The 25,401-nt window shown below is 46.9% G+C and overlaps 4 protein-coding genes and 2 pseudogenes across 6 annotated transcripts; all 6 read right to left on the bottom strand.

Annotated features, from left to right (window-relative positions):
* Positions 1-84: 84 nt before the first annotated feature.
* On the bottom strand, positions 85-4,319 carry LOC117859579 (BTB/POZ and MATH domain-containing protein 1). 3 transcript variants are annotated; one of them, XR_004641221.2, is made up of 3 exons: positions 4,001-4,319; positions 1,949-3,773; positions 85-1,816 (listed from the first exon to the last, which is right to left on the bottom strand). XR_004641221.2 is itself a non-coding variant. In XM_034742712.2 (2 exons), coding segments are annotated over exons 1-2 (1,020 nt in total). In that variant the 5' UTR covers positions 4,002-4,319; the 3' UTR covers positions 85-2,754. The 3 variants fall into 3 exon arrangements, 1 of the variants encoding a protein (XP_034598603.1); XR_004641223.2 differs by lacking the exon at positions 4,001-4,319 and having other exon boundaries at positions 1,949-3,477; positions 3,597-3,736; XM_034742712.2 differs by having other exon boundaries at positions 85-3,773.
* A 1,651-nt stretch (positions 4,320-5,970) lies between these two features.
* On the bottom strand, positions 5,971-7,304 carry LOC117862110 (BTB/POZ and MATH domain-containing protein 1). The gene has a single exon (XM_034745620.2). It carries the CDS (start codon positions 7,183-7,185, stop codon positions 6,295-6,297), a length of 891 nt encoding a protein of 296 aa, XP_034601511.2. The 5' UTR covers positions 7,186-7,304; the 3' UTR covers positions 5,971-6,294.
* A 7,131-nt stretch (positions 7,305-14,435) lies between these two features.
* Positions 14,436-15,878, bottom strand: LOC117861955 (BTB/POZ and MATH domain-containing protein 1). The gene is made up of 2 exons (XM_034745466.2): positions 15,138-15,878; positions 14,436-14,796 (listed from the first exon to the last, which is right to left on the bottom strand). The coding sequence occupies exons 1-2, from the start codon at positions 15,876-15,878 to the stop codon at positions 14,563-14,565; spliced, it is 975 nt and encodes a 324-aa protein (XP_034601357.1). The 3' UTR covers positions 14,436-14,562.
* A 1,765-nt stretch (positions 15,879-17,643) lies between these two features.
* LOC117861957 (BTB/POZ and MATH domain-containing protein 1) lies at positions 17,644-18,648 on the bottom strand. Its single transcript, XM_034745467.1, has one exon. It carries the CDS (start codon positions 18,646-18,648, stop codon positions 17,644-17,646), a length of 1,005 nt encoding a protein of 334 aa, XP_034601358.1.
* Positions 18,649-20,273: 1,625 nt separating this feature from the next.
* LOC117861958 (BTB/POZ and MATH domain-containing protein 1-like) lies at positions 20,274-21,906 on the bottom strand (annotated as a pseudogene).
* Positions 21,907-23,386: 1,480 nt separating this feature from the next.
* LOC140223259 (BTB/POZ and MATH domain-containing protein 5-like) lies at positions 23,387-24,631 on the bottom strand (annotated as a pseudogene).
* Positions 24,632-25,401: the final 770 nt, after the last annotated feature.

The following is a 25,401-nucleotide window of genomic DNA, read 5'->3' on the forward strand; positions in this document are numbered from 1 at the left end:
TGGAAGCTCAGATGGAAATCTGCAAGTGGTGCGTGAATTGCGATGCGAAAGTACAAGGAGTTCCAAGATACAGCAGGCTTGAAATGAGCAGACAGCAGTCATGGAGTTATATTTAGGTAGCTCGTAGTAGCATAACAAAAGTAAAGCATCTCAAAAGCTTCAAGCATAACTAGACTACTAAGTATGCATACAATCTCCAAGTCTACATAGCTTCACAAGCCTGATCTTTGTGCCAGTAGGTCCACCACGCCCCCATAGACCTCGCCTCGAGAGCTTTGATTCTTTGAACCTGATCTGTGTAACAACTGTCCTCCAACTCGCCCCTTGCTTGTCCTTATAACATCGCAGCAACTTATAAAGTCGATTTTGAAATCACACTATGCATGAAAATCTATGAGATTCCGGTGACCGAGATATATGAACACCATACTCAGCTAGCATGCCTGAACTATACAAGAGATGCACTGCACATTGTCATAGCCCAACCCTCTCGCAGCTCATCAATAATTGAAGGGAGCTGCTGCACCAACTGGAAGAAAACCTTGGTTAACCCGGCTTTCTTGGAATTTTCCTCCCAAAGAAGTCGATGCATTTGTTCTTCAATTCCAGGCAGCTTTACATTTCAGCGCAAGCTATGGTAGCAGCAAATGTATCAACAGGCACATCTTCCCACAATTTCTGCTCGCACAGAAGCTTCAGCCCTTCTAAATGCATACTAGCCAGCTGCATCATCTCCGAGAGAGAGTCCCCAAGCTCATTGTCTCCAGGCAAGGCGTCTGTGTGCATAAACCATAGCATCTGTGAACTGTGAATAAGATAACTGAACACCATACTCAGCTATGCTTGTATGTCTGAACTATATAGGAGCTTAGGAGATGCATTGCACATTGTCATTTGTCATAGTCCAAACCTCTCGCGGCTCATAAATAATAGAAGGGAATTACTGCACCAACTGGACGAAACCCTTGGTTAACATGGCTTTCTTGACATTCGGGCAGCTGTACATTTCAGTGCAGGCTACGGCTGCAGCAACTGTGTCGACAAGCACATCTTCCCACAATTTCTGCACGCACAAGCTTCAGCTGGTCTAATGCATACCGATCAATTTAGCAAGTAGATGCCGCAATCTCTGAGAGAGAGTCCCCAAGCTCCTCGTCGCCAGGCAAGGCATCTGTGTACATAGATCCAAGCATGGATCTAAATGTGGCGGGGGTGATGTCATAGAGGGTGATGTCTGGTAGCTCAGCTTTGAAGACTGGCGAACGAGCAATTGAGCATAAGCACTGCTCAGTGAGCATGGAATGTCTCGCTGTCAATGGTGAACAAGACATCCACTCCATCCATGTTATCCAGCAACCAACCGAAATGTTTTCCAATTTCTGAGACAATCATGAATGAGCATGATGGCACATACCAAAGTGATGTGTCCCTCTGTCAGGTAATGCTTCTCTAGATCAGCCAGTGAAACAAACCAACGCCAGCCCATTCATCATCATCCATATGGAACTGTTGAATATGAGACTGCAGCCTAGGAACATGGCTGGCAGTTCTTGTCCACTAAAATGACCTCATGGATGGCATTTGTACTTCTGGACATGCTCAGCAGCTCGAAGGTGATATACTTGCCACTGTCAGACTCATCACCCCCAAGCAGATAGCAGGTTACTCTCCGCTTGTGCCAGCCGGCAGAGAAGGTGTCTGAGTGAACAGCCTTGCCAATGGCGAGATGCCTGGTTTGCTCATACTCTAGTCTGAATCGCGGGAGCAGAATCAATAGTCCACCTCTCCAGCCCTGGTGTGAGGCATTGCTTGTTCACTGCATAATTGGCAAGTAAATTTGGCATACTATCACAAAGCCACATCCTAATACATGAAATTAGAACCAATTCAAAGGTTGGGAAAAAAGATTGCAGCTGCAGGAATTAAGACACCGAAGAGGGGCACTTACTTCTAGCCGCAGGAGGTGATGCTAGTTGGACTGTAGGGTGGTGGCTGCCTGCTGATGGTGGATAGCAGAAATGAGGCTCCGCAGGCATCTCCTCTGTTCTTGGCTGCTCCTCCGACCACGCATACTCTCCGAGCCTCCATCCTCGGCACCTCCCCTTCCCTTGCCAAAGCCACAGTGAATGACGCTGGGCCAACGGTGCCTCCCCTGTTCTCCAGTGCCTAGCCTCCTGCAGCAAGCCTCAGCCAGACCCTGCGCCTCTCACCACCCACTAGGGCTCGTCTCATGGTTAAGTGGCAGGCACAAGAGGGTTTTTAAGAGGAAGCACAAGACAATGCACAATTCCAGTTTGTAAAAACAAAACGAGAACATGGAGTAGAACATGTCTTGTGCACATCACGAACCAAGCCACCATTGGTTTCAGTTATCAAACAAATTAAACAGTACAAGCTCAGATGTAAGTCAGCAGATGGTGCTGAATTGTGATACAACAGTACAGGTGCATCCAACATGCTTCAAAAGATCAGATAGCACTCATGGAATTAACATTACACACTAAAAAGTTCACAGTACCATAGCAGCAATTAAAATCTCAAAAGCTTCAAGCATAAATAAGCTTCAGGATGTAGAGAACAGAGAACAAAAGTTGAGCTAAGAAGTATTCATAATCACCATATCTCTGCACCTGAGCTGTGTGGAAGTAAATGCTACAAGAAGGTCAGTTCTAACATCCAGTGTAGCAGTCAGCAAAAAATCAAAACACTATATGCTTGAATGCTTGAGCAATTACATCAGGATGTCACACCATGTCATGTCCCAGCCTTCTCTCGCAGCTCAACGATAATGGACGGGAACTGCTGCACCAGCTTCACAAAACCCTCGGTTAACACGGCCTTCTTGAAATTTTTCTCCGCAGCAAAGAAGTCAAGGCACTTGTTCTTCAACTCCAAGCAGCTGTACATTTCAGCACAGGCTAAGATAGTGGCAACTGTATCCACTGACACATTGTCCCACAACTTCTGGGCACACAAAACCTTCAACCGGTCCAATGCATACCGGTCCGCCGCAGCAAGCAAATGCTGAAGTGTCTCGGTTGGAGAGTCCCCAAGCTCAGGCAAGGCATCTGTGTACATAAACTGAAGCATGACTCTGAATGTTGCAGGGGTGATGTCATGTAGGGTGATAGATGACATTGTAGCCTCGGCCATGGAACCGAGGAGCTCAGCCTTGAAGACCGGCGACCGGGCAGCCAGCACAGCTCGGTGTGCATGGAATGTTTCACTGTCAATGGTGAATGAGACATCCGCCCCATCTGTGCTATCCAGCAGCGCGCCTAAGTGCTTTCCGATGTCTGAATCTGGCACAGGAATAGAGCCCAGCACAGGACTAGGGATGTCACGAATGACCATGATTGCACATATAAGAGTGATGTGTCCCTCTTCCTCCAGATCACTTCGTGAAATGAACTGACTCCAGCCCGTGCCAGCATTTTTGTCCCTGTTGAACAGATGAAAACAAGACCAATGTGTATCCTGTAAACATGGATGGCCATCCTTGTCCATTAAGAAGATCTCAAAGATGGCATTGACACTTGTGAATTCGGTCAGCAGCTCGAAAAAGACAGAGAGATAGTCGTCGTCATCACACTCACCGTCCCCATATGGGTAGCAGTCTAGCCTCCACATGTACCCACCAGCAGAGAAGGCGTCGGAGTGGATGGCCTCCACTGTGTCGATGTGCTTGGTTTGCTCATAGTCTATTCTGAATTCGTGGGAAGCAGAATCAATAGACCTCCTCTCGAGCCTTGTTGTGCGGCATCGCTTGCCCACTGCATGATTTGCAAGTAAATTGAGCAAACAAAACAAAAGGTACATGTGGCAATCAAATCTAACAATAAGTCATCACGAGGTTAGCAGCTTTCTAAATGCATTGCTAATGCACAGTGGGGAAACCAATTTAAATACCAAAAGTAATCTAACATTTTGTCCCTGAAAGAAATCCTTAATCAGTTAAAGCTACAGGAACCGAAAGAGGAGTAAAATTGGGGGCACTCACTGTCTAGCCGCCGGAGGTGGTGGTGGTGGCGGTGGAACAGATCCCTACTTGTTGCTGAGGGCGACCGGAGATGAGGTGCTACCGGGCGCTCCTCTGTCCTCCCCGCTCGCTGCCTCGCTAGTTGGTCGCGTGCACGCTCCGCGCCCTGCCCTCACCTCTGCTCGCATCGCATTGCCGGAGAGGGACACCTACTGGGCCCGCTTGCGGCGGCCAATGCGGCGACGGGCCGGCCCTCGCGTCTCTCGCCGCCCTCTAGGGTTTGGCTCGCGGTTGCGGGACGCCGGGGGCCGGTGGCCGTCGAGGCCGAGGGGGCAGCGCCACAGTGGTAGTAAACGAAAGTGTTGTGTCCGTCGTTGTCAGACGTACCATATAGTGATATAGATGGGCCAACTGGGCTCAAAAGCCCAATGTCTCGCCACATGCTTCGACGAGGGCCCTGTAAGAACAAGTTTATCTCATTTTCTCCTTTCTTTCTTTTTCTCGGTCGGGATGCCATCATGCCGATGAACTACCATCCATTCCGCACGTTTTGGTCGTAAACTTACTTGTCTATGATGCTTTACATGCCAGTTGATTACGAGTGTTGTACTTTTCATGACTTGATCAATATGTAAATGTGTTAAAGAAAGGAAAACACATGTAAGGAAGGAACAAATTTCCCTCGTAATGTACTCGTGTGTGTTCAAGCACGTTCACGAAAAAAAAAAACAAATTTGCTTCATGTAAGGAATTTCTATCTAAAGAAAAGAAAGGAAAAAAAGACACTCCAGGAAAAGAGGCTTGGCTACTACTTCCTCCATCTCAAATTATAGATCGTTTTAATTTTTCTAAGTTCATAGAACTTGATATGCACATAGAATTTGACTTTTCCGCATACCCAATACCAACCCCATCTTGAGTCAATTTGCCCTCCTCTCCCTACTCCCAAAACCTGCGGGGAAAAAAGACGGAGGGAAAAAATGCCACATCTGAAAAAAAAAAGTCCAAGTTTTCGGCCTGCATATGGATGATGTGGCGACCAATTTTTTTTTGGAACTGTTGGTTGAAGAGGTATTTTGCCTCCCAATAATTTTTGGCAAAATCCCAAAACTAGATTTTTAGGATTTTAAAAGTAAAGTACTCTTGGAGATGCTCTTATCAAAAAAGTGAACGGGTAAAATGAGTAACAACATAGTGTGGCAAGATCACAGAATGCTTTACTATTAAAAATTACTTTGAGGCATAATCTTACAAACTTCTTCTTTCAAAAAAAATCTTACAAACTTCCAAAATGAACTTTTTTTATCCTATATGAATCTGCAAAACACATGTCAATTTTGACTAAAAACTTGTTACACCAAAGTAAACCCACAATTCCAGTTGAAACCACAAGCGCATGGAGTATCCTCCGAAGAACATCCAGTTACCAAACTAACTAAACAATAGAAGCTCAGTTGAAAATTTGCCAAAAACAAAAACGGTGCAAAATTGTTAATACGATAAGTGCATCCAACATGCATGCTTGAATGGATCAGAAAGAACTCATGGAGCAAAAAGGATACATAGTTGGGTAATTCATACTAACAAAGCAACGCTAACATCTCATAAGCTTCAAGCATATTAACCCAGCTTTGGGACAGAACACGGCCAAGAGCACAGAGAAATAAAAGCACAACTAAATATATGAATTTGCACTATCCATGGCTTTGAACTTTAGTTCTGCAACAATTTCTTCAACCTTAACTCAGTTACCAGTATCATCAGGCAGCAACTTAGTTCAAATACTATAACAAAGCAAGATTAATTAAAATCCCAAACGCTCAGAATTTAATTAAAATCCCAAACCTCAGAAACTTATCAAGCAGTAGTCACCATAGTATCTAAGCAGAGCATGATGATAAAAGCTACGCGCAATCAATCACTGAGCTATATACATGGTCAATATGGGGATGCCAACTTAGTTCACTGATCAAAGCTTTTACTGGCCATAGCGAAGTAAATATCTCAAAAGCATTAAACCAAGCTTCAGGAAAGAACAGGGCCAAGAGAACAAACAAACATAGACACAAACACACCATTAGGCTACTGACTATGCATAATGTCCATGCATTTGCACTGAGCTGCGCAAATAACCTCCACCTTGCATCACATGTATCATTAGCACATTGCATCAACTTGAAACAATACCGTGAGAAAGCAAGTTCTAAGCTCCAGTATGCTTCAAAACATATAAGGTAGCAGCCACCGAAATATCTGAACACCATACTCAGCCACGAATGCCTAAAATATATACATGGAGATGAATCGCAACGATGTCATGTCGCAGGCCTCTTTCGCAGTTCAACGATAATGGATGGGAACTGCTGCACCAGCTGCACAAAACCATCAGTTAACACAGCCTTCCTGAAATTTTTCTCCATTGCAAAGAAGTCAATGCACTTGATCTTCAACTCCAGGCAGTTGTACATTTCAGCACAAGCTAAGGTAGCGGCAACTGTATTGACAAACACATTGTCCCACAATTTCTGAGCACACATAAGCTTCAGTCGGTCCAATGCATACCGGTCAGCTGCAGCTAGTAGATGCCGGATCATCTCAGTGGGGCAATCACCAAGCAGCTCGCCGTCTACAGGAAAGGTGTCTGTGTACATGAACCGAAGCATGAGTTTGAATGTTGCAGGGGCAATGTCATGTAAGGTGATGGATGGTGCTGTAGCCTCAGCCATGGAACCAAGGAGCTCCGCTCTAAAGACCGGCGAGCGAGCAGCAAGCACCGCTCGGTGTGCGTGGAACGTCTCACTGTCAACGATGAACGACACATCTGCCCCATCTGTGCTATCCAGCATGTTGCATAGATGTTCTACAATGTCTGAAGGTGGTACTGGAATGGAGCGGTCATTTACAACCATGATTCCACAAACGATCCTTATGTGTCCCTCCTCTGTTACATAATCTTTAACCAGATCAGTCTGTGAGACTAACCGGGAAAACCCCCAAACGTCCCATTGGAGTTGGAACAGATGAACCCCTGACCTTTTCCAAGCGGTTACTGATGGTTCCCCGTTCTTGTCCATCAAGAAGACCTCGAAGACGGCACTGACACCACTGACCCAGGGTTTGCTCACTACCTCAACGAAGACAGAGAGATACTCGCCCTTGTCATACACCGAATTAATTCCACGCGGAAAGCAGCTTATCCTCCACATGTGGCCGCCAGCAGAGAAGGGGTCTGAGAAGATGGCATGGCCAGCTTCAAGGTGCTTGTTTTTCTCGTAATCTAATCTGAATTCCTGGAAACGGAAATCAGTAGGCCGCCCATCTAACCCAGCTGAGCCGTGTTGCTTGCCCACTGCAGAATTGGCAGCTAAATTAACCAAAAACAAACGATGGCCATAAAATTAACAACCAAACATCACAAAATCAGTTATTTCTAATCCTTCCACCGTCTAATAAACATTAGGTAAAATGTTGCACAAATTCAGACTGGAAGAAAAATCTTTAACCGGCAGGAACTGAAGAGGGAGCACAAGAGGGGGCACTCACTGACTAGCCGCCTGACGTGTTGGTGTCGGTGGGACTGTTGCCTTCCTGTTCGTGGGGGCGATCGAAGAAACAGTCGCGCCGCCGCCCGCCGGCCGCTCGTCTTCCCCGCTCCCAACTTGGGTCTCCTCCAGTCGCGCACGCACCAGTCTCCCTCCCCTTGCCGGAGAAGGACCCCTCCGCGACTCACGGCAAATGCCGCGACAGGCCGATGGCCCCTCCCCGACTCTCCAGCGCCTTGCCTCCCGCAGCAAGCCTCCGCCGGACCTCGTGTTTTCGCCGCCAGCTAGGGTTTATATAGCGGCAGCGCGGCCGGCCGGCGCAAACCCCACGGGCCTCGTAGACGGCTGGGCTTAGCGAGTTCAGACATGGGTTGGATGGGCTGGCTAACTGGGCTGCCAAGTTTCAGTCCAGCCTAAACAAAAGGCCTGCTCATGCAGGTAACAACATCTAGCTGGTGGGCTCGAGGTTCAACATCATCAGACTTTTTTTTAACGATCCAGGCAGAAGAACTGCCGAATATATTAAAAAAAAAAAAGATGAAACTGAATGTACAGACAACCCAACAGTAACTGCAACAATTATGATGGTCGGTTGGAACGGACATTAACATGCACTGTACACACCAAGATACCTCTCAAATCAACTCAACAACCAATACCGTGTAGTTGGATTAAATCATCAACATAGCCAAACTCAACGCAGCTCAACAACCTACTCCGGGGCCGATCGGATCGAGACATCAACAGGAGCCGCACAACACCGTCACTCCACTCAACTCAAATTTGCATCAAGCACCACACCTGCAACTCCCTGCAGGTCTTTCGCCAACGCCCTAAGCACCTTACCCACCACCAGTAGCTACTTTCCTTTTTTTTATCTTTTTTTCTTGAAGAAAAGAAACTAGTCACGCCTCCGTATTAGGCATGACGTGAGCTTCCAAACAACACCTCCAACGAGGAGTGTGACGCCACTTGCGCCACCATCGCCTACCATCAGATGGTCTGCACCCAAGAAGCACGGGAGATGCTGGGGAAAATAGGCAAGTTGATTGACGCTTCCAAGGAAGTAAATGGCGCCAAAAAGCATTGTCATCATCGGCCCATTGAATGGGCAAGGCTTTCGCCATAGCTCCAAATCCCCAAGCCGAGTCTAACTGCAGGCCGCAACCTGCCCTTGCTGTGCCACAGGATGTGTTGCGTAGGCGGGCGTCCCTATTGCCACCAAATGCCACCACGTGCGTCATAGGCATCCTTGCAGTGCACAACAGCAAAGGTTGACACAAAGCAACCCCCGGGTGGCTCCGACGAGCTATTGCCACATGCTGAGCTGCAAGGTCCCCCACGTCGCTACCACTGTAGGGCCCACGTACAACCGCCGGCCAAATTGAGCAACCACCATTGCAGGCAGGCCCTTAAGACCCCCGAGCCACCTGCCCAAGGCTCATGCGAGCAGCCACTACCGCGCCTATGGGTCCACCAGAAGGTTTGGACAATCCCAAATATGGGGCTGGATATCTGCATGTGTCTGACATGGAGACATGGCGCAGGACGGTGTGGTCTACATATAATATACGGGAATTAGTCGAGGATTAGGAAAGTACTCATTGTAAACAGAGTAGAACTCCTCTAGTTGTATCTGACTATTATTCTTGTAAACAACCAACTCGTAACCCTGCCCCTGGATATATAAGCCGAGGCAGGGACTCTCTTCAAAGCAATTCAATACAACTAGCGCAATACAACATACAGGATGTAGGGTATTACGCTATTCAGTGGTTCGATCTAGTCTAAATCATGTGTCGGCGTCCACCTTCAAGTTCCTAATCTCAGTGAGCCCCACCAATCAATCTACTATCTTAGGCATACCCCTTGGTAGGTTGCCGGGTCTAAAGACCGTTAAAGACCCTGAGCCTCCTGCCCAAGGCCCGCGCGAGCCGCCGCCGCACCCCAGGTCATGGTGACCACACCCACCAGCAACCTGTAGTCACCAAGGATGAACCACCGCAGGAGCTGCACCTTCGCACAGGTGGCGCCGCATAGCGCTGAGTCAGCAACCTCTCAACCGAGCGGCATGAATTCGGGTGCACTGATCATGGATCCAAACCCCCAACGACGAGACCATGGGGCCGGCGGTGTGGGCAGTGAAAGTGCATTTAGGCCCCTAAGTGGGTTTGGTGCATTGAATGGCAAAACGATTAAAGGACTAACTTGTTTGTCTAAGATTGTGAGCAGAATTCTATTCTTATACTCATATTGTAATAATGACTCATGTGTTTGAATGAGTATCATATAGCTCAAAAGGAAGATAGCAAGCAAGTGTGTAATCCCATGATACAAATAAAAGATCAATGACAAGCAAGAGTAAAAGAGAAATTTGGGGACGTATTCTATGATGGTTGATCTATAACTCTCCAAAGCATATAATGGCTTGTTTGATAAAGTAAAGGGGATCATTAAGAAAAGAATGGTAATATTCATAAGTGGATAGTTGCAAGACTTCATGCACATATTATAAAAGGGACATGTGTTTTTTGAGTTATCTATTGGTCTTATTATTGGAAGCTTGCAACTCATAAGAAATTCTTTATCAATCAAGAACAAGCATTTGAAGCGGATTTCAAATGGGATCTTAGTGTTGATGTCAAAAGCAAAGCTAAACTCATAATGGCTTGAATGGATGAAGAGATCAAGCAAGAGATTTGCAATGAGGTACTGAGCAAGGTTTGGTCAAGTGGTGACTTGAGCCATGAATGATGCTAAGGTGAAGTGGCTATCTTTTTGGGATTTCGAGGTATCAAGTCAAGCCTTATCGAGGGTAGTAATGCAATGCATCTAATATATTTTGGTTGGTAAAATGGAGTGGCTTAAGGATTCAAGTATGTCTTACATAAACAAAGGAGAATCCTAAGTCACTAGCTCAAGATGGAGAATCCTAAGTCACTAGCTCAAGATGGATGGGCTCAAGATGACAGTTATGTTAAGAGCCCTCAAAATGATTGTTGATCAAAGTATGACATGGATGAAGACTTTCAAGCTCAAGTGGAAACATAGTGTTTATATTTATTCTAGAGCATAAGTATGCTGTACTATCAGGAGGGATGCAACATTAGCTAATTGACAACACCAAAAGTGCTCTTAGTTGACCTATGTGAGTTTTACCTTGAGAAAAACCCCTGAGTGAGCTAAAAGGTTCCATATCAGCTAACAATGGTCGGTTTCATCCTATAGGTCGATCAAGGGTGAGTGTTGAGAGTTTTGGGTCTGGCCGGTCTGGGAGACCGGTCTGACCGGTCCAGGTGTCCTGGTGATGCTAATTGAGAGATCCGAATTATTCTGGAAGATTTTTCGGAATGAGTTTTCTGAAGAAACTTGTGGAAATCTCTGGATTGGTGACCCAACGGCTAGTTTTCAAACTAGACCGGTATGACCGGTTTAGTCAGTGTGTATAACAGCTAGTTTTTGGGCTATGGGGTATTTATACCCCACGACCTCTTCTTTTGGAGGTTGTTGTTCCTGAGGTTGAAATAGTGTCCTTTGTTCATTCTGAGCCAGGCAAAAGCCAAGAGAAGCTCTCCCCAACCCCTCTTCGTGAGATTGTGTGATTCTTGTGAGATCTTGTGAGTTGGGTAGTAGAGAGAACACAATTGAGAGTAATTGTGAGCTGAGAAGAGCAATCCATAGCTTGAGCACTTGTGGTTGATGTCAAGAAAGCATTGGAACATTTGTTACTCTTGGAGAAGTGTTTCCTAGATGGCTAGACGTTGCCGGCTAGCTCCCAAGGTGTGGTGAGCAGCGGCAAGTTTGTGAGGGTTGTGATCTTGCCTCTGCAAGGAAAAAGATCAGCTAGTGGAAACGAGGGAAGTGGTCAAAAGGGACCCGGCTTGTTGGAAGAGAGTTGAAATAGACTCATATTCCAATAGGCACCTCAACGGAGACGTAGGATTCACAGGGTGAATCTAAACTTTGAAGAAATAAATCCTCGTGTCTCCCTTTGGTTTGCCTCACTTGTTCAATTCTAGCATAATATTTATGCTTCCGTTTCGATCTACTTGGGTGTGCTTTTTTGTGTGTGTAAGAACAGTGTTATCCTGCAGGAAACTACCCATAGAAGTTACACTCCAAGTCTTGTTGGTGCTAGAAGTTGAAGAGGGGATCGAGCTGCACATTGGTGTGCCTCACTGCACTTGACCGGTCAGACCGGTCTAGGTAACTGGTCTAACCGGTCTGTCCAGGCAGCAGGATTTAATTGGGTTAAAATTTGTTTAAACTATCATTCACCTATTCACCCCCCCTCTAGGCGACATCAAGATCCTTTCAATTGGTATTAGAGTGAGGACTCACATCCAAGCTTAACCGTCGTGAGAAAAGATGTCGACACCGAATGAGGTAACCTTTGACTTCAAGCCACTTGCATGCGATGACTCGAACTACAATTCTTGGTCAGCTCATATTCTTGATATATTTAGGGTCATGGGTCCTCAAATTGAGCAAGTTGTTGATGTGAGCATTTGTCCTCCAAATCTTGAATATTCCAAACTAACCCAAGAGGAAAGGAAATACTCACAACTCAACTCTGAAGCAACTTGCATTTTGACTCGTGCTTTGAGTGAAGAGGTATACGATGTATTAGATGCTCTCATGGATGAGGATGAGGATCGTCACATAAGTCTTGATGCACATCATGTATGGATCACTCTCAAGGAAATGTATGGCACAGGTTCTAGACAGGAACCGGTCAGACCGGTTGGGCAAACCGGTCAGACCAGTCTAAGCAGATATATCAGCCCCATGTGTAACATGGGTGTTAGTCAAGAACCAAGCCAAGTTTCATCTTCTCCTCAATCCATCCCATCAAATGATGAAATTGATGTGTGCTTGATGGCCAAGAAAATTAAGAAGGCCAAGAAAGGAAAAGGCTAAAAGATTGAAAGCTATCATCAGTTCATCACACACACATAGAGAGAGGTGGGTTGATCGTGGAAAGTTGCAAATGATTTTCTGCTCTCCCCATCCATGAATATGCCTTTGCCTTGAGGTAGTAGGTGCATGCCGGTCAGGAAGAGGCTATGCGCGGGGCCGCGCGGTGGTGGAGTGCCGGCCAAGTATAGGCGGCGCGTGAGGTCGGGCGCAGGTTCGATTGGAGTCCGAGCAGGGAGGAAGGAGAGGGGGTAGGACGGAGCGGCCATGGCCGGAGCTTGAGGCCCGTACTTGGCCATCGCAAGGAAGAAGGAGCAGGGTGGGTCACGGTGAGGTGAGCTCGTGCTTGGCCGCAGCGGCCCGCTGTCTGGGAAGCTGCTGCGCGCGGGGCCGACGGAGGCCACACGGTGGCTAAGCGGGTTGCGGCGTTGGATGGGATAGGGGTAGCGATTGGGCGGCATGGGTGGACGGGACGGCGGTGGCTATGGGGCGTGGCGGCAGCGGCGGTGGCTCCTGGAGCACAGGTGGATGAGATTGGGGCGCGGGTGGCCCAGTGGCGGGGCGCCTTGAGCGGAATGGGTCGCCGAGCTGCTCGCGCACATCCAACATGCCGTGTCCAAGTTGCCGGGCTCCTCCCCCTGCGCCGGAAATTCCGAGGATGAAGCGATTGAGGAAGGAACCCCCCCCCCCCACACACACACACATATATGCGGGGTGATGGAGGTATTTTCAGCGTCCACGCATTTTTATAGGAAGGATGGGGGAGCTGTTGGAGGGGTAAGTTTTTTTATTTTCCCTCTAAATAAAGTTTTGGGGTAATTTTAAGGAGCTTTTGAGTTGCTCCAAGAACTATTTATCAGAAGATAGATCGGAGCCCCCGCTGGGCCTTCTCTTCAGTTGTGATCTTGTAGAGCGAGAGTGTCCACTTGTGTATTTTCTTGAAAAGTGCATACCGCTCGTGATACAAAATTCTTATTTCGAGTGATCTTTCAGTTATTATGAAACAATTCAAGCCCCTCCGAGAAATTTACTTATGGAATAATCGAGTGTTTTGGTAATAAGCAAACGTCTCATGGCGTGCGTGCCATTGATTTTTTTTCAAATCACACAATAGACGTGGACGCTCATGTACATAAAGGAACACTTGCTCCTACAAACACACACAATGCATGCCATTGAATTTAAAAACCAAAGCACCGGCATCGGTTCACTTGAACCATGTTTGGAGAGGTCAATTCTCGCATGTGCGAAGTATAAATGAGCCGGTACGAGCTGGCAAAAATAATGGATTGTCCCGTTTAAATAATCCAGTATTTATACCGACTTAAAATACAACCGGCACGAATATTCTTAGGATTATTCGTGCTGGTTCAAAATTGAGCGAGTAAGGATAATCTATTATTTGCGTCGGCTCGAAATTGCGCCAACACACGGGTAAGTTTCCATCTATGCTATCCAAATTTCAGCTTGTATTCAGAAATTCATAACCTTTTGCATATGGACTTGGATGGAGATAAACATTATATGAAAATTGTGCGGTTTGACAAGATTTAGAATTTTATAGTTAAATATTTTTTGATTTGAAGTCATTTAGATGCTCAAATAATGGATCAAAATGTTAGACAATAAGGATAAAAAAGGAATAGAATTTCTCTAAATGCGAAGATGTACGGTGTAGGTGGAACGGCAAGGAGAGGTCGTGAATTCAAAGGCTACACACCGCACATGTACATATTTAGTGTGTATTGTGATTTACTATGCTAAAACGGCTACAATTTATAACGGAGAGAGTGGTTAATAGTAGCATAGCAAAAGCAAAAATCTCAAAGAACATTATTATAAGTTATAACCCAGCCTCAGGACACGATTGCCAAGAGAACAAAGAATTTTAAAACGCAACTAGGCTACCAATTTATACATGATCTTTTTCTTTGCACCTGAGCTGTGTACCAATGTACTCACCATGCACATGCTTTACAATGTCACTTGACAGCAATTTTGTTCAATACTGCGAGAAGGCGAGACAAGTTCCTATGTACTTGGGAAATATGTCAGATATAGCAGCCACCAAAATGCCTTAACACACCATACAAAAAATTATGCCTGGACACGTGTTGCACAATGTCATAATCGTAACCCAACAACCCTTTCTCGCAGCTCATCAATAACTGACGGGAACCTCTGGCCCAACTGCACGAAACCCTTGGTTAACACGGCCTTCTTGAAATTTTTCTTCGCCGCAAAGAACTTGATGCACTTCCGCTTCAGCTCCGGGCAGCTGTACATTTCAGCGCAATCCAATGTAGTGGCGACCGTATCCACCGACACATTGTCCCACGATATCCTGGCACACACAATCTTCAACCTGTCCAACGCATGGTGGTCAGCCATGGCAAGCAAACGCTCAAAAATCTCAGTTGGAGAATCCCCGAGCTCGTCGTCGTCTTCAGGAAAGGCGTCTGGGTATATGGCCTGAAGCATGGATTTGAATGCTGGTGCTGCAACAATTTCGATGGGTATTGCTGCACCAACTGCACAAAGCCATCGGTGAGCATGGCGGCTTCCAAGTTCTTCTCATCGGCGAGAAAGGTGATGCACTTGTTCTTCAGCTCCAGGCAGTTGTATGTCTCGGCACAGGCTAAAGTAGCAGCAACTGTATCTACAGATACACTGTCACGAAGTTTCGGATCACAAATAACCTTCAGACGGTCCAATGCATACCGGTCTGCTGCAGCAAGAAGATGACGCATCATCTCCTCGTCTGCGGCCGGCAAGGCGTCTGTGTAGATGAACCGGAGCATAGCTCTGAACGTCTCGGGTGCGATGTCGTGCAGGGCGATGGAAGGCATGGTGGCATCAGCCATGGAGCCCAGCAGCTGCGCCCTGAAGACCGGCGAGCGGGCAGCCAGCACGGCCCGGTGCGCCGGGAACGCCTCGCCGCCGACGATGAACGAGACGTCCGAGCCGTCGGCGCGGTCCAGGAGGCGGCCGAGATGGGCCCCGACGTCGGGCGGCGGCGGCAGGGCGTCGTCGTCGAGCACGACGATCACCCCGCACATCACGGTGACCCAGCCGCCCGCCGTCACGTAGAGGGAGTCGAGGTAGCGCCGCGTCACGAAGCGGTGCCACCCCTTGGTGGCGCCGCGTTCCGTGTAGACGTCGGCGCGCCTCCTGGCGTCGCTCCACGACGGCGTGCCGTCTCTGATGATGGCGAAGGCGTCGAAGATGGCCCTGACGTTCTTGGAGTCGTTGCTCACGAGCTCGAGGTAGAGGGACAGGTGCTCGCCGGCGTCCTCTTTCTTGCTCCCACGAGGGTAGCAGTTGACCCTCCAGAGGTGGCCCCCGGCGGAGATGTCCTCGGAGCTCACAACGGCCCCGATGGCGACGTCCTTGGCTTTCGTGTAGTCGAGTTTGAACTCGACGAAACGGGAGTCAAGCATCTTGGCACGTTAATGCTTGACTTCTCTGCCGTCCGCCTCGCCGCAGGCCTGCATCCCGTACGCCGCGGCTCTGCAACGCCGCCTCGTCGGTTACTTAGGCTCTCTTTGTTTTGGTTAGACTTCCAAACCTGCTTTTACTTTTGCAAAAGCCAAAAGCTAACTAAAAGAGTAAAAAATCATATGTGTTTTTGCTCAAAAGCAGCTTTCACTCTAAAACAAATCCAAAAGTAGGTTCCCTGCTTTCACCTGCTTTTGGACAAAGAAATTACGCATCTACCACTGGTTATGGAGGATACCGATTCGTTTTCCCCTTCTATTCCCGTAACCCGCACCAACCGCCCCCAGCCGGCCCGCCACACCTGGCCGCCGCCCCAGCCGCACCCGACCTCCACCCCCACCCAGCCGCTGCCCCAGCCAAAGCCCCCAGCCGACCCCACCCGACCGCCGCCCCAGCAGTGCTGGCGGCCATAGGCACAGCGGCCAGCAGCTGCCTCGTCGACGCTGGTACCTCTCATTCTGCGGTGGCTAGGGTTCGTTTTGTTGGTCTTTTTGTTGGTCTTTTTGCAAGTCGTGGTTGTTGCGGCCCCACAAGGGTCTCATGAGCCTGGGCACGTAGCCAGCATGGTAGTGTGGCCATCGCTCATATGTTGTTTTTCAAATAAAATTATATTTTTTCAAGGTCCTTTTTCATTACGAAAAGAATACATAGCACGACCTACATTATATATTATGATATGGAAGGCTTCCCGAGCACGGTCGCTTAAGTGTTCATTGTTTAATACATGCCGCTCGTATGTTGAGGCTATTTATATTTTTAACTCTTAGACTACCCCACCGTCGTGCAACCTACCTTCACCACAGAGCTTCCTACAACCCCACCCCTTTTCTAAGGTTGGTAGACATTGAACCTCCCCGACACCCAGCAGCCAGGAAGCCCAAAGGAAGAGGAAGAGGAAGAGGAGAAAGCAGCGGATGAGAGGATGGGTTCTGGGCGGAGGAAGAGTAGGAAGACATCGCTGATAGGTGGGATCCGCGTATACACAGATGAACATGATATGAATAGATGGATATATGTGTCTCTTCATATGTGCTACAGTTTTTTTTAATTTGAATGTGATGAACCCCTATGTGCATACGTTATCATACCTGACGTTTGTTGCAACCTTTTTTTAAGTAACATCTGTAGAGGTGCTATGTATTTTAAGAGAACATGATTTTTTTTAAACTCCGACATGACAAATTTTGGGTTTGTATTATGATATTTTTGTTCGGCCGATTTGATCAAAACATCATGCAGGGAGACCTGCGTGCATGAGTGAGTTAGTCAGGGAAGCCTGCATGCATGATTTGTTAAGATTAGCGCCGCCTATTGGAAGGAAATTTTAGGTTTAACGGTCTATGGTTGGGCAGACCAACAAACGAAAGCCTGCATGCATAACTTACGGATCTGCGAGCATGCATCCAACGAATTTGTTTTTTCCCACGCAAATGTTTCTACTAGGTGATCAAAACTGCTGCATGTTGGAGCAGGGAGTTTCCACAGTAAAAATAAGCATCTAATTAACTTTTCTCTTTAAGAAAATGAAGGGTCCACATCCATTTATCTTACCTCGTAAAGAAGTCAGTAAATTTAATTATCGGATAATGCAGGATAGCATTCAGTAGCATTCCTCAAATCATCACAAATTAAGCTACGCTTCAAAGCCTGCAGTGGACATCTTGGCATGGAACATGGATGCATATATGTTGGCATGTACGTATACGACTATACTCCCAACTTCTTCCTCAGCTCGGCAATAATCCATAGAATCTTCTGCACCAACAGAAGAAACCAATCGGTTAACAGGGTCTTCTTGACATTTTCCTCCTTGGCAACGAAGGCAATGCAGTTCCTTTTCAGCTCAGGGCAATTGTACATCTCGGCACAGTGCAAAGCAGCTCCAACAGTGTCTGTTGACACATACTCCCACAGCTTGTTAGCACAGATAAACTTCAGTCGATCCAGTGCGTACCGGTCAGCCAGAGCGAGCAGGTCCTGAAACATCTCGCATGGAGGGAACCCGAGCTCATCATCCCCAGGCAAGGAATCCGTGTACATGAACCGGAGCAAAACCTTGAACGCCGCGGGATCCATGTCGTGCAATGTGATGGATGGCATCTTGGCGTCTGCCATGGAGCCAAGGAGCTGCGCCTTGAAGACCGGTGAGCGGGCGGCGAGCACCTCCCGGTGAGCAGGGAACGTCTCGCCGTTAACGACGAAGGAGACATCGGAGCCGGCGGTGCAATCCAGCAGGCCGCCGAGATGGCTCGCCAGGTCGGAATGTGGCACGCTGGAGACGGGCTCGTATTCGCCGCCGACGACTATGACCCCGCACACCAGGGTGACGACGCCATCCACCATGTAGAAAAACTTGAGGTCGCTTCCTGTCGTGAAGCGATGCCACCCCCACTCCTTGAAGCCGTCCGGTAATGGGTAGACCTGCATGCACCTTCTCGAGTAGAAGTGGGACAAGCATGGCTTGCCGTCTCTGCGCATCACGAAGACCTCGAAGATGACCTTGACGCTTTTGGGCGGCTTGCTCACGAGCTGGAGGTAGATGGATAGGTGGTCGCCGTACTTCTCTCTCCTGGAACCAGGAGGGTAGCAGTTGATCTTCCAGACTTGGCCCCCGACGGAGAAATCCACGGAGCTGACGAACTCCCCGGCGCCGGCGGCGAGGTCCTTGGTCCGCGACAAGTCAAGCTTGAACTCGAGAAATCGAGGGTCCATCGTCTTTGCACACGTTCTGTCTCTTCCTGAATCCTGATACAGTTCTAGTGAACATTAACATCAATCGATATCCTCTTGACCAACCGCCTGCCGCCGCTTGCCGTGTACTACTCGCCTAGGGTTTTCTCCTTTTTCTTGGGAAAGCGATCAGGATTCAGGAGGCGCCTGGATCGGCCACGCACTGAATTGACTGGTGGGTCAAAAATACCAGGACAGCTTAATTTCCAAATAGTACGGTTTTATTCTCCATGGAAATAAATATGTATTTGAACTACTCCCTCTGTCCCTAAAATAAGAAAAATGTGTTTTTAATCCCTCAAGTAACATTCATCCCTTATATTTTATTTGGTGCAAACCAACCCTTTTAACTAACATGGGTGGAGAAAAGACTTTTATCCTTAACAAACATCTCGGAACAAATTAGACCAGGGACTAAAGAGGTTTTAGTCCCGGATCTAAATTTCGTAGTCTGTGAAGACCCATTTTGTAGTCCAAGAATTTCTAATGTTTTTTTACACAAAACCCTTTAGTCCTGGTTGGTATTAGGTGGTCTTTAGTCCCGAATTCTTAGTCCTAGTTAGATTTTCGAGCTCTATCTTGCTCTCCAACCGGGACTAAAGTCTGTTTTTCTACCAGTGTAACTAAACCGGTGCATTACTTATCATCCACACCTTAGTTTAACAATAGTTTAATGTCATCTAATGGCGGTTTATGCCACGTAATCATCTAACTAATTCTTGCGTACCAGTGTGGCATAGTCAATACTTGTCGTTTGGATACTATCGTGGTTTACAAAATACAGCTTGGAACTATTAGAGTATTTTTTTTCTATTACAATATTTCTTTTATAAAATTAAATGCATATATGACATCACGTAAGTGCTCTCCAAAGCTACTCTATGCATGGCTTTTTTTATAAAAAATAAAAATTTTAAAAATTATTATTAGTTAAAGTTTTTAAAGTTTGATTGGATTCTTGAATAAAACATGTAGACCTACTAGGGACTTTCCTGGAGACTTGGAGATTAGTTTTTTTTAACGTGGAGAGATGTTCTAACAACTGGCACGGTTATTCAGCACATTTAACAGTCTACAAAGTTTTTATATTCGAGCTAGAACATTTTTTATGCGAAGTTATAACATTTTTCTTGAGGGGAATATTTTCCTTTATTTTACCTACTATATAGAAACATTCAAGTACCATAAAAAGTGACTTAGGCGTAAACAGAATCCAAATCGATCTCTGTGGAATAAACCAATCATAATACAAACTTAGAAGTCAGTTCAGCATTTAGAGAGGGTGATCGAGAGCACCTGAATACACCATGAAGCTATGCGAACGCCTGCGAGCTATATATTACATTAATTTGGTCATCCATGACACATGCCGCCTTCATGGTGTAAAAGGGCAGGAGGGAGGGTTTATATTCTTGTATACATTTTTGTTACACAAATGTTATTGTCTCTTGGTGTAGTAGATTTAAAATATTTACACAGGCTGTTGCAACCGCCATGTGGGCCCTGCATATTTTGCATGATACTCAAAATACAAGTAGTAGACAGTAGCCGTGACACTATTGTAAACAGAAAATACAAGCACCTTATTAATACATTCAACTAGCATTCACCCAAATCTCGAAAAGACACAAAGATATGCTTGAAACAACTGAAGTACTCCAGTATTTGTTGGCATGTGCAGGCAGCAGGCCTCTATGCCCCGACCTTCACCCTCAGCTCAGCGAGAATCGACGGGAACTTTTGCACCAACTGAACAAAACCATCGGTTAGCACAGCCTTCGTGAAGTTCTTCTCGTCCGTAAAGAAGTCAATGCACTTCTTCTTCAGCTCTGGGCAGTTGTACGTCTCGGCACAGGCCAGAGTTGCACCGATTGTAGCTTCATGGCACACAAAAGTTTCAGGCGATCCAGTGCGTAGCGGTCGGCCGCGGCGAGCAAATTTTGAAACATCTCGAACGGAGTGCCTGCTTCAAGCTCGTCATCTTCATCTTCAGGCAAATCGTCGGTGTACATGTACTGAAGCACGGCTCTGAACGTCGCGGGCGCGATGTCGTGCATGGTGATGGATGCCATCTTGGCATCCGCCATTGAGGCCAGGAGCTGCGCCTTGAAGACCGGCGAGCGAGCGGCGAGCACAGCCCGGTGAGCGGGGAACTCCTCGCCGGCGATGATGAAAGAAACATCGGAGCCTTCTGTGCAGGGTGCCAAGGTGGCTCCCGATGTCAGAGGGTGGAACATCTTAGAGTCTAAGGGGAGGGTGGAACATCTTAGAGTCTAAGGGGTTGTCATGCACAACCTTGACCCCGCACATGATGAGGAACGAGCCATTGGTCATGTAGAACGACTCGAGAACGCTTCGCTCCACGAACCGTGGCCAGCCCAGTCGTTGATGTTGCCGCTACCCTTGGGTGGGTAGACATGCACGCACCCCTTATGATGGGACAACGATAGAGCGCCATCTCTGTCCATCACGAAGGCCCCGAGGATAGCCTTGACGTCATCTTTGGATTCGCTCACAACCTCGAGGAAGACAGATAAGTAGCCACCCTTTCCCCGAGGTTTTAAATTCCCGGCTATAGCTGCTGCTATAGCCCTCTATAGTTATTTAAGGTATGGTACCGCTATTTACCCTCATGTATAATTTGACCGCTATAGCCCTATTTAGCTCAGCTGTTTTAGCATTTTACCTTTTAATGACTTATCCCGCTATTTAAAACATTGCTTTCCCCCACGCGGGTAGCAGTCGATCCTCCAGGGGTGCCCCTCAGCGGAGATGTCATCAGAGCTGACAGACTCGCCGATGGCGACGTTATTCGTCACCTCGTAGTTCAGTTTGAACTGATGCGTGAAACTACAAGAGTCGAATGACATGCTGCCATCCATGTTTAGTAGTTGTAGAAGGGGATTGCAGATCGATTAGTCTGAGCCTGACCTACGCACACTTCGAAAGAGGGGATCGAAGAGATCATCGTCTCGTATTCTTTTCGTTTTCGAGTACATGCTAGTCGAGTTCAGGACGGATATGGTCCGCACCCAGAAATTCAAGTCAGCCCCTTTTTGGTGGTACGGTATTTTTCTGCCGCAATTAAATTTTATTCTCACATGGTGTTTCATATATCCTGGTCGTTATTCGACCCGTAGTTAGGACTTAGGAGTCGTGCCGCACCTGGAGGCTAGAGCTAACGATCGAGATTGTTTCCTCATTGTTCTGCTTCGCCTTCCACAGCTCTGCCTCCGGCATCGTGGACCCTAGGCACCGCCGCCGTGAGCCTATATGAACCCATCCGATGCCATCACATGATGTTTCCTAGTAGGTCGCATATAACGTAACTGAATAATTGTTATACATGTTTTTACTGCAAATTGTGGGTCACTTTTATGGTTCAATTTTTGATGAGTTGGATTTTGCCCAGGACCCAATGCAAGTCTCGTATCTTCATGAAAATGCAGTTTTTCGCTTTCTCTTCATTCATTACCTATGTGACATGATACAATATTGGGACTAGCCTAAGCACGTACTAACAATGACATGTTGGCTAGCTACAAAAGATCTGCATTAGATTTTTACTTACGCAGCGAAGAGAAAAAAAAATGAAAAGAGATAAAAGCTACCCGGTAATTAGTATAGTCAGTCTATAACATAATATTTCAATACGCATGTAGCATTATTTAGTTATTACCCTATTACACGTGAACCCATATTAGTTTCGAAGAACGTGCTATAGCTTGGCCGTAAGATAGGTTATCTATTATGATATTTGTTAGCGACGTGGATGATCTTATAGCTAGCAAGGTTTTTCTTTTACCATTGGAGATACAATGCTCTTATAGTTAGATGCAGCTGCACTCGTTTTTCACGGGGAAAAAAGGCGTACCTTTCTAGATTAGTACATGTATACGTTGTCGAGTGGATGATGCATGCGGCCCATTGGAAGATCTTTGACTCTAGGAGTCAAATTTCATATCAAGGATTCCGAGCGATGATACTCAGTGCGACAGCCGTCGGGTAAGGGCAATCTCGGCTAACCATTTTTCTCAATGCTGATTCTAAGGGGAGTGATGCTCCCATCTCGTGCCATGTTCAGGGCATCCAAACAAACCGATAGTTGGTTCTAGGTTCAATGCAACACACTAAAATAAAAACGGGCGAATCCTCATGGTATAACCAATAAGGGTTCCTATGAGAAAACATCCCGGCACCTTCTAAATCCTAACCGATTCCATAAAAGTGATGGATCAACCTGAAGGTCATCTCTTTCCACCTTCATGGACGCACGGCACGATAATAGTGACCGGTCAGTGCCACCATCATAATGAAGTTAGTTGCTTCGCCAACCGAGTTTGACTGTCAAGTACTCAACAACCCAAGGAGCTGCTGGTTGCTACTCCAAAACATCATCAGTGAAATTCCACCTTAGATTAGTATTCATGTTGATTACATTACATATATATACTCAGTTCCTCGTGCTAATGATGTTCAAAAAATAATATTTTGGTATAGAAAGAGCTTCCTAGTAGCCAAATTCATGAACTGATTAGTATGGTTAATGCATCGGTTATATATGTTGCATGGACTACGGAGTAGTAAATTAGCTTATCAAGTGGATGAACCACAAAACATTTGCATGCAGCAGTAAAGTTGAAGTAGGCGCGGCGCAACATGACCCATGGTACGAAAATACGAGTACACGACTTGAATTGACTCATCTAGCATTCATGGATCCCAAACAGATAACATAATACAGCTAGTAAAAAGCTATCGTTATTAGATGCCTGAAACCCTAGTATGTGTTTTGTGTACCAACATATACCCTTGTATGGTGCATGGAGCAGTATGTTGGTATAATCCATGCCTCTATTCCCCGAACTTCTCTCTCATCTCTGCAACAATCGATGGGTACTTCTGCACTAACTGAAGAAAACCATCGGTTAGCACGGTCTTCTTCAAGTTTTCATCCTTGGCCACGAAGGTGATGCACTTCTTTTTCAGCTCCGGGCACATATAAGCTTCCTGCAGCTTCCTGCACAGGCTAAGGTAGCACCAACATTTTCTGTCGACAGGTTCTCCCACAGCTTCCTGGCACATATAAGCTTCAACCGATCCAACGCGTACCGGTCGGCCATGGCGAGCAGATCTTGAAACACCTCGGTTAATGGGGAAGCTCCGAGCTCGTCGTCCGCAGGCAAGGTGTCCGTGTACATGAACCGAAGCATGGCCTTGAACGTTGCGGCCGATATGTCGTGCATGGTGATGGATGTCATCTTGGCATCCGCCATGGAGCCGAGGAGCTGCGCCTTGAAGACCGGCGAGCGGGCCGCGAGCAAGGCGCGGTGAGCGTGAAACGTCTCACCTTTGATGATGAAGGAAACATCGGAGCCGTCGTTGGAATCCAGGAGGCGGCCGAGAGGTGGCTTCCCATGTCGGATGGCGGCACGTCGAGAGGGTCGTCGTCGTGTGTGATGATGACCCCGCACACTATGGTGACCGAGCCGTCCGTCACGTAGATCGACTCAATATCAGTCCCTTTCATGAACTGATGCCAGCCCCACTCCTTCGATGGTGGGTAAACCAGCAAACCCCGCCTCCCTGGATGAGATGACGACGATGGCTTGCCATTCTTGTCCATCACAAAAGCTTCAAAGATAGCTTTGACATTCTCGGATTCGCTCACAAGGCGGAGGTAGATAGACAAGTGCTGTGGAGCGAACTCTTTGCTGTACCCATGAGGGTAGCAGTTAACCCTCCAGACTAGGCCCCCGACGGAGATATCTTCGGAGCTGACATGGTTCGCCAACGGCGAGGTCCTTGATCTCCGTATAGTCGAGCTTCAACTTGAGAAAACGAGCATCCAGCATCTTGCCAGCACTGCGTCAAAAACATAAAAGGAAGAATACGCTCAAATCACAGACCGAATAAAATTCTCCTCCTGGCAATTAAATCACGATTTCCCAAAGAAATGCACCATTAGTGATATACTTATTCTCCGTTTCTTCCAAAAGCTCATATTAGGTCTCTGCGTGCGAATATTTGTTGCCAGCTTGCTGAGGGGAGATGTGTGTGATCAATCATCAGTGTAATTGTGTAACACCATGAGCTTGTGATCCGCTTGGGATTTGGTACTTTGCATCAGCAACTTGACATTGTATCCCGGTTTAAGCAAAAGCAAATTTTCTGTTCTCGTCCAACATGAACGTTCATATGCTGATGTGATGTCTGAATCTTTTAGTTTCTCTATTCAATTTGTGAAGCAAGGAGGTCTTATTATCTTGTCTTCTAGAATTAGAAAGTATGAATCTGGATGTCTAAAGTGTAAGAAGAAAAATAGATTGAACTAGTCCAGACTCCAGACTCAATAGGATCATCTTCATAGATTTGTTGTGAAAGAATATAATATCAAATTACTTCTGAAGGGTCCCAATCTAATGGCCTCTCATACGATTGCAGACAAAATTATTAACGTCAATTACATTACCAAGCTAGCAGAAACATACCATGTACCAGCCAAAAAAGAAAGAAAGAAAGAAACAGACCATCAATTTTGAGAAAACCTAAGAGCACGCACACGAGGATACTCACCTTCGCAACGAGGACGAGCTGGTGCCGTGGTGGTGAGTGGATGGGCGTAGTGGCCACCGGGCCTGTAAAATTCTCCCACGCTCGTCGCGTGGTGTGGGCTGCTCCCAGCGTCTGTATCGGGGTGAATGCAGCCCGGCAGGCTCATGAGAAGACAAGAAA

Source organism: Setaria viridis, chromosome 6 (assembly GCF_005286985.2).
Source record: "Setaria viridis chromosome 6, Setaria_viridis_v4.0, whole genome shotgun sequence".
In the NCBI taxonomy this organism is placed as follows: Eukaryota; Viridiplantae; Streptophyta; class Magnoliopsida; order Poales; family Poaceae; genus Setaria; species Setaria viridis.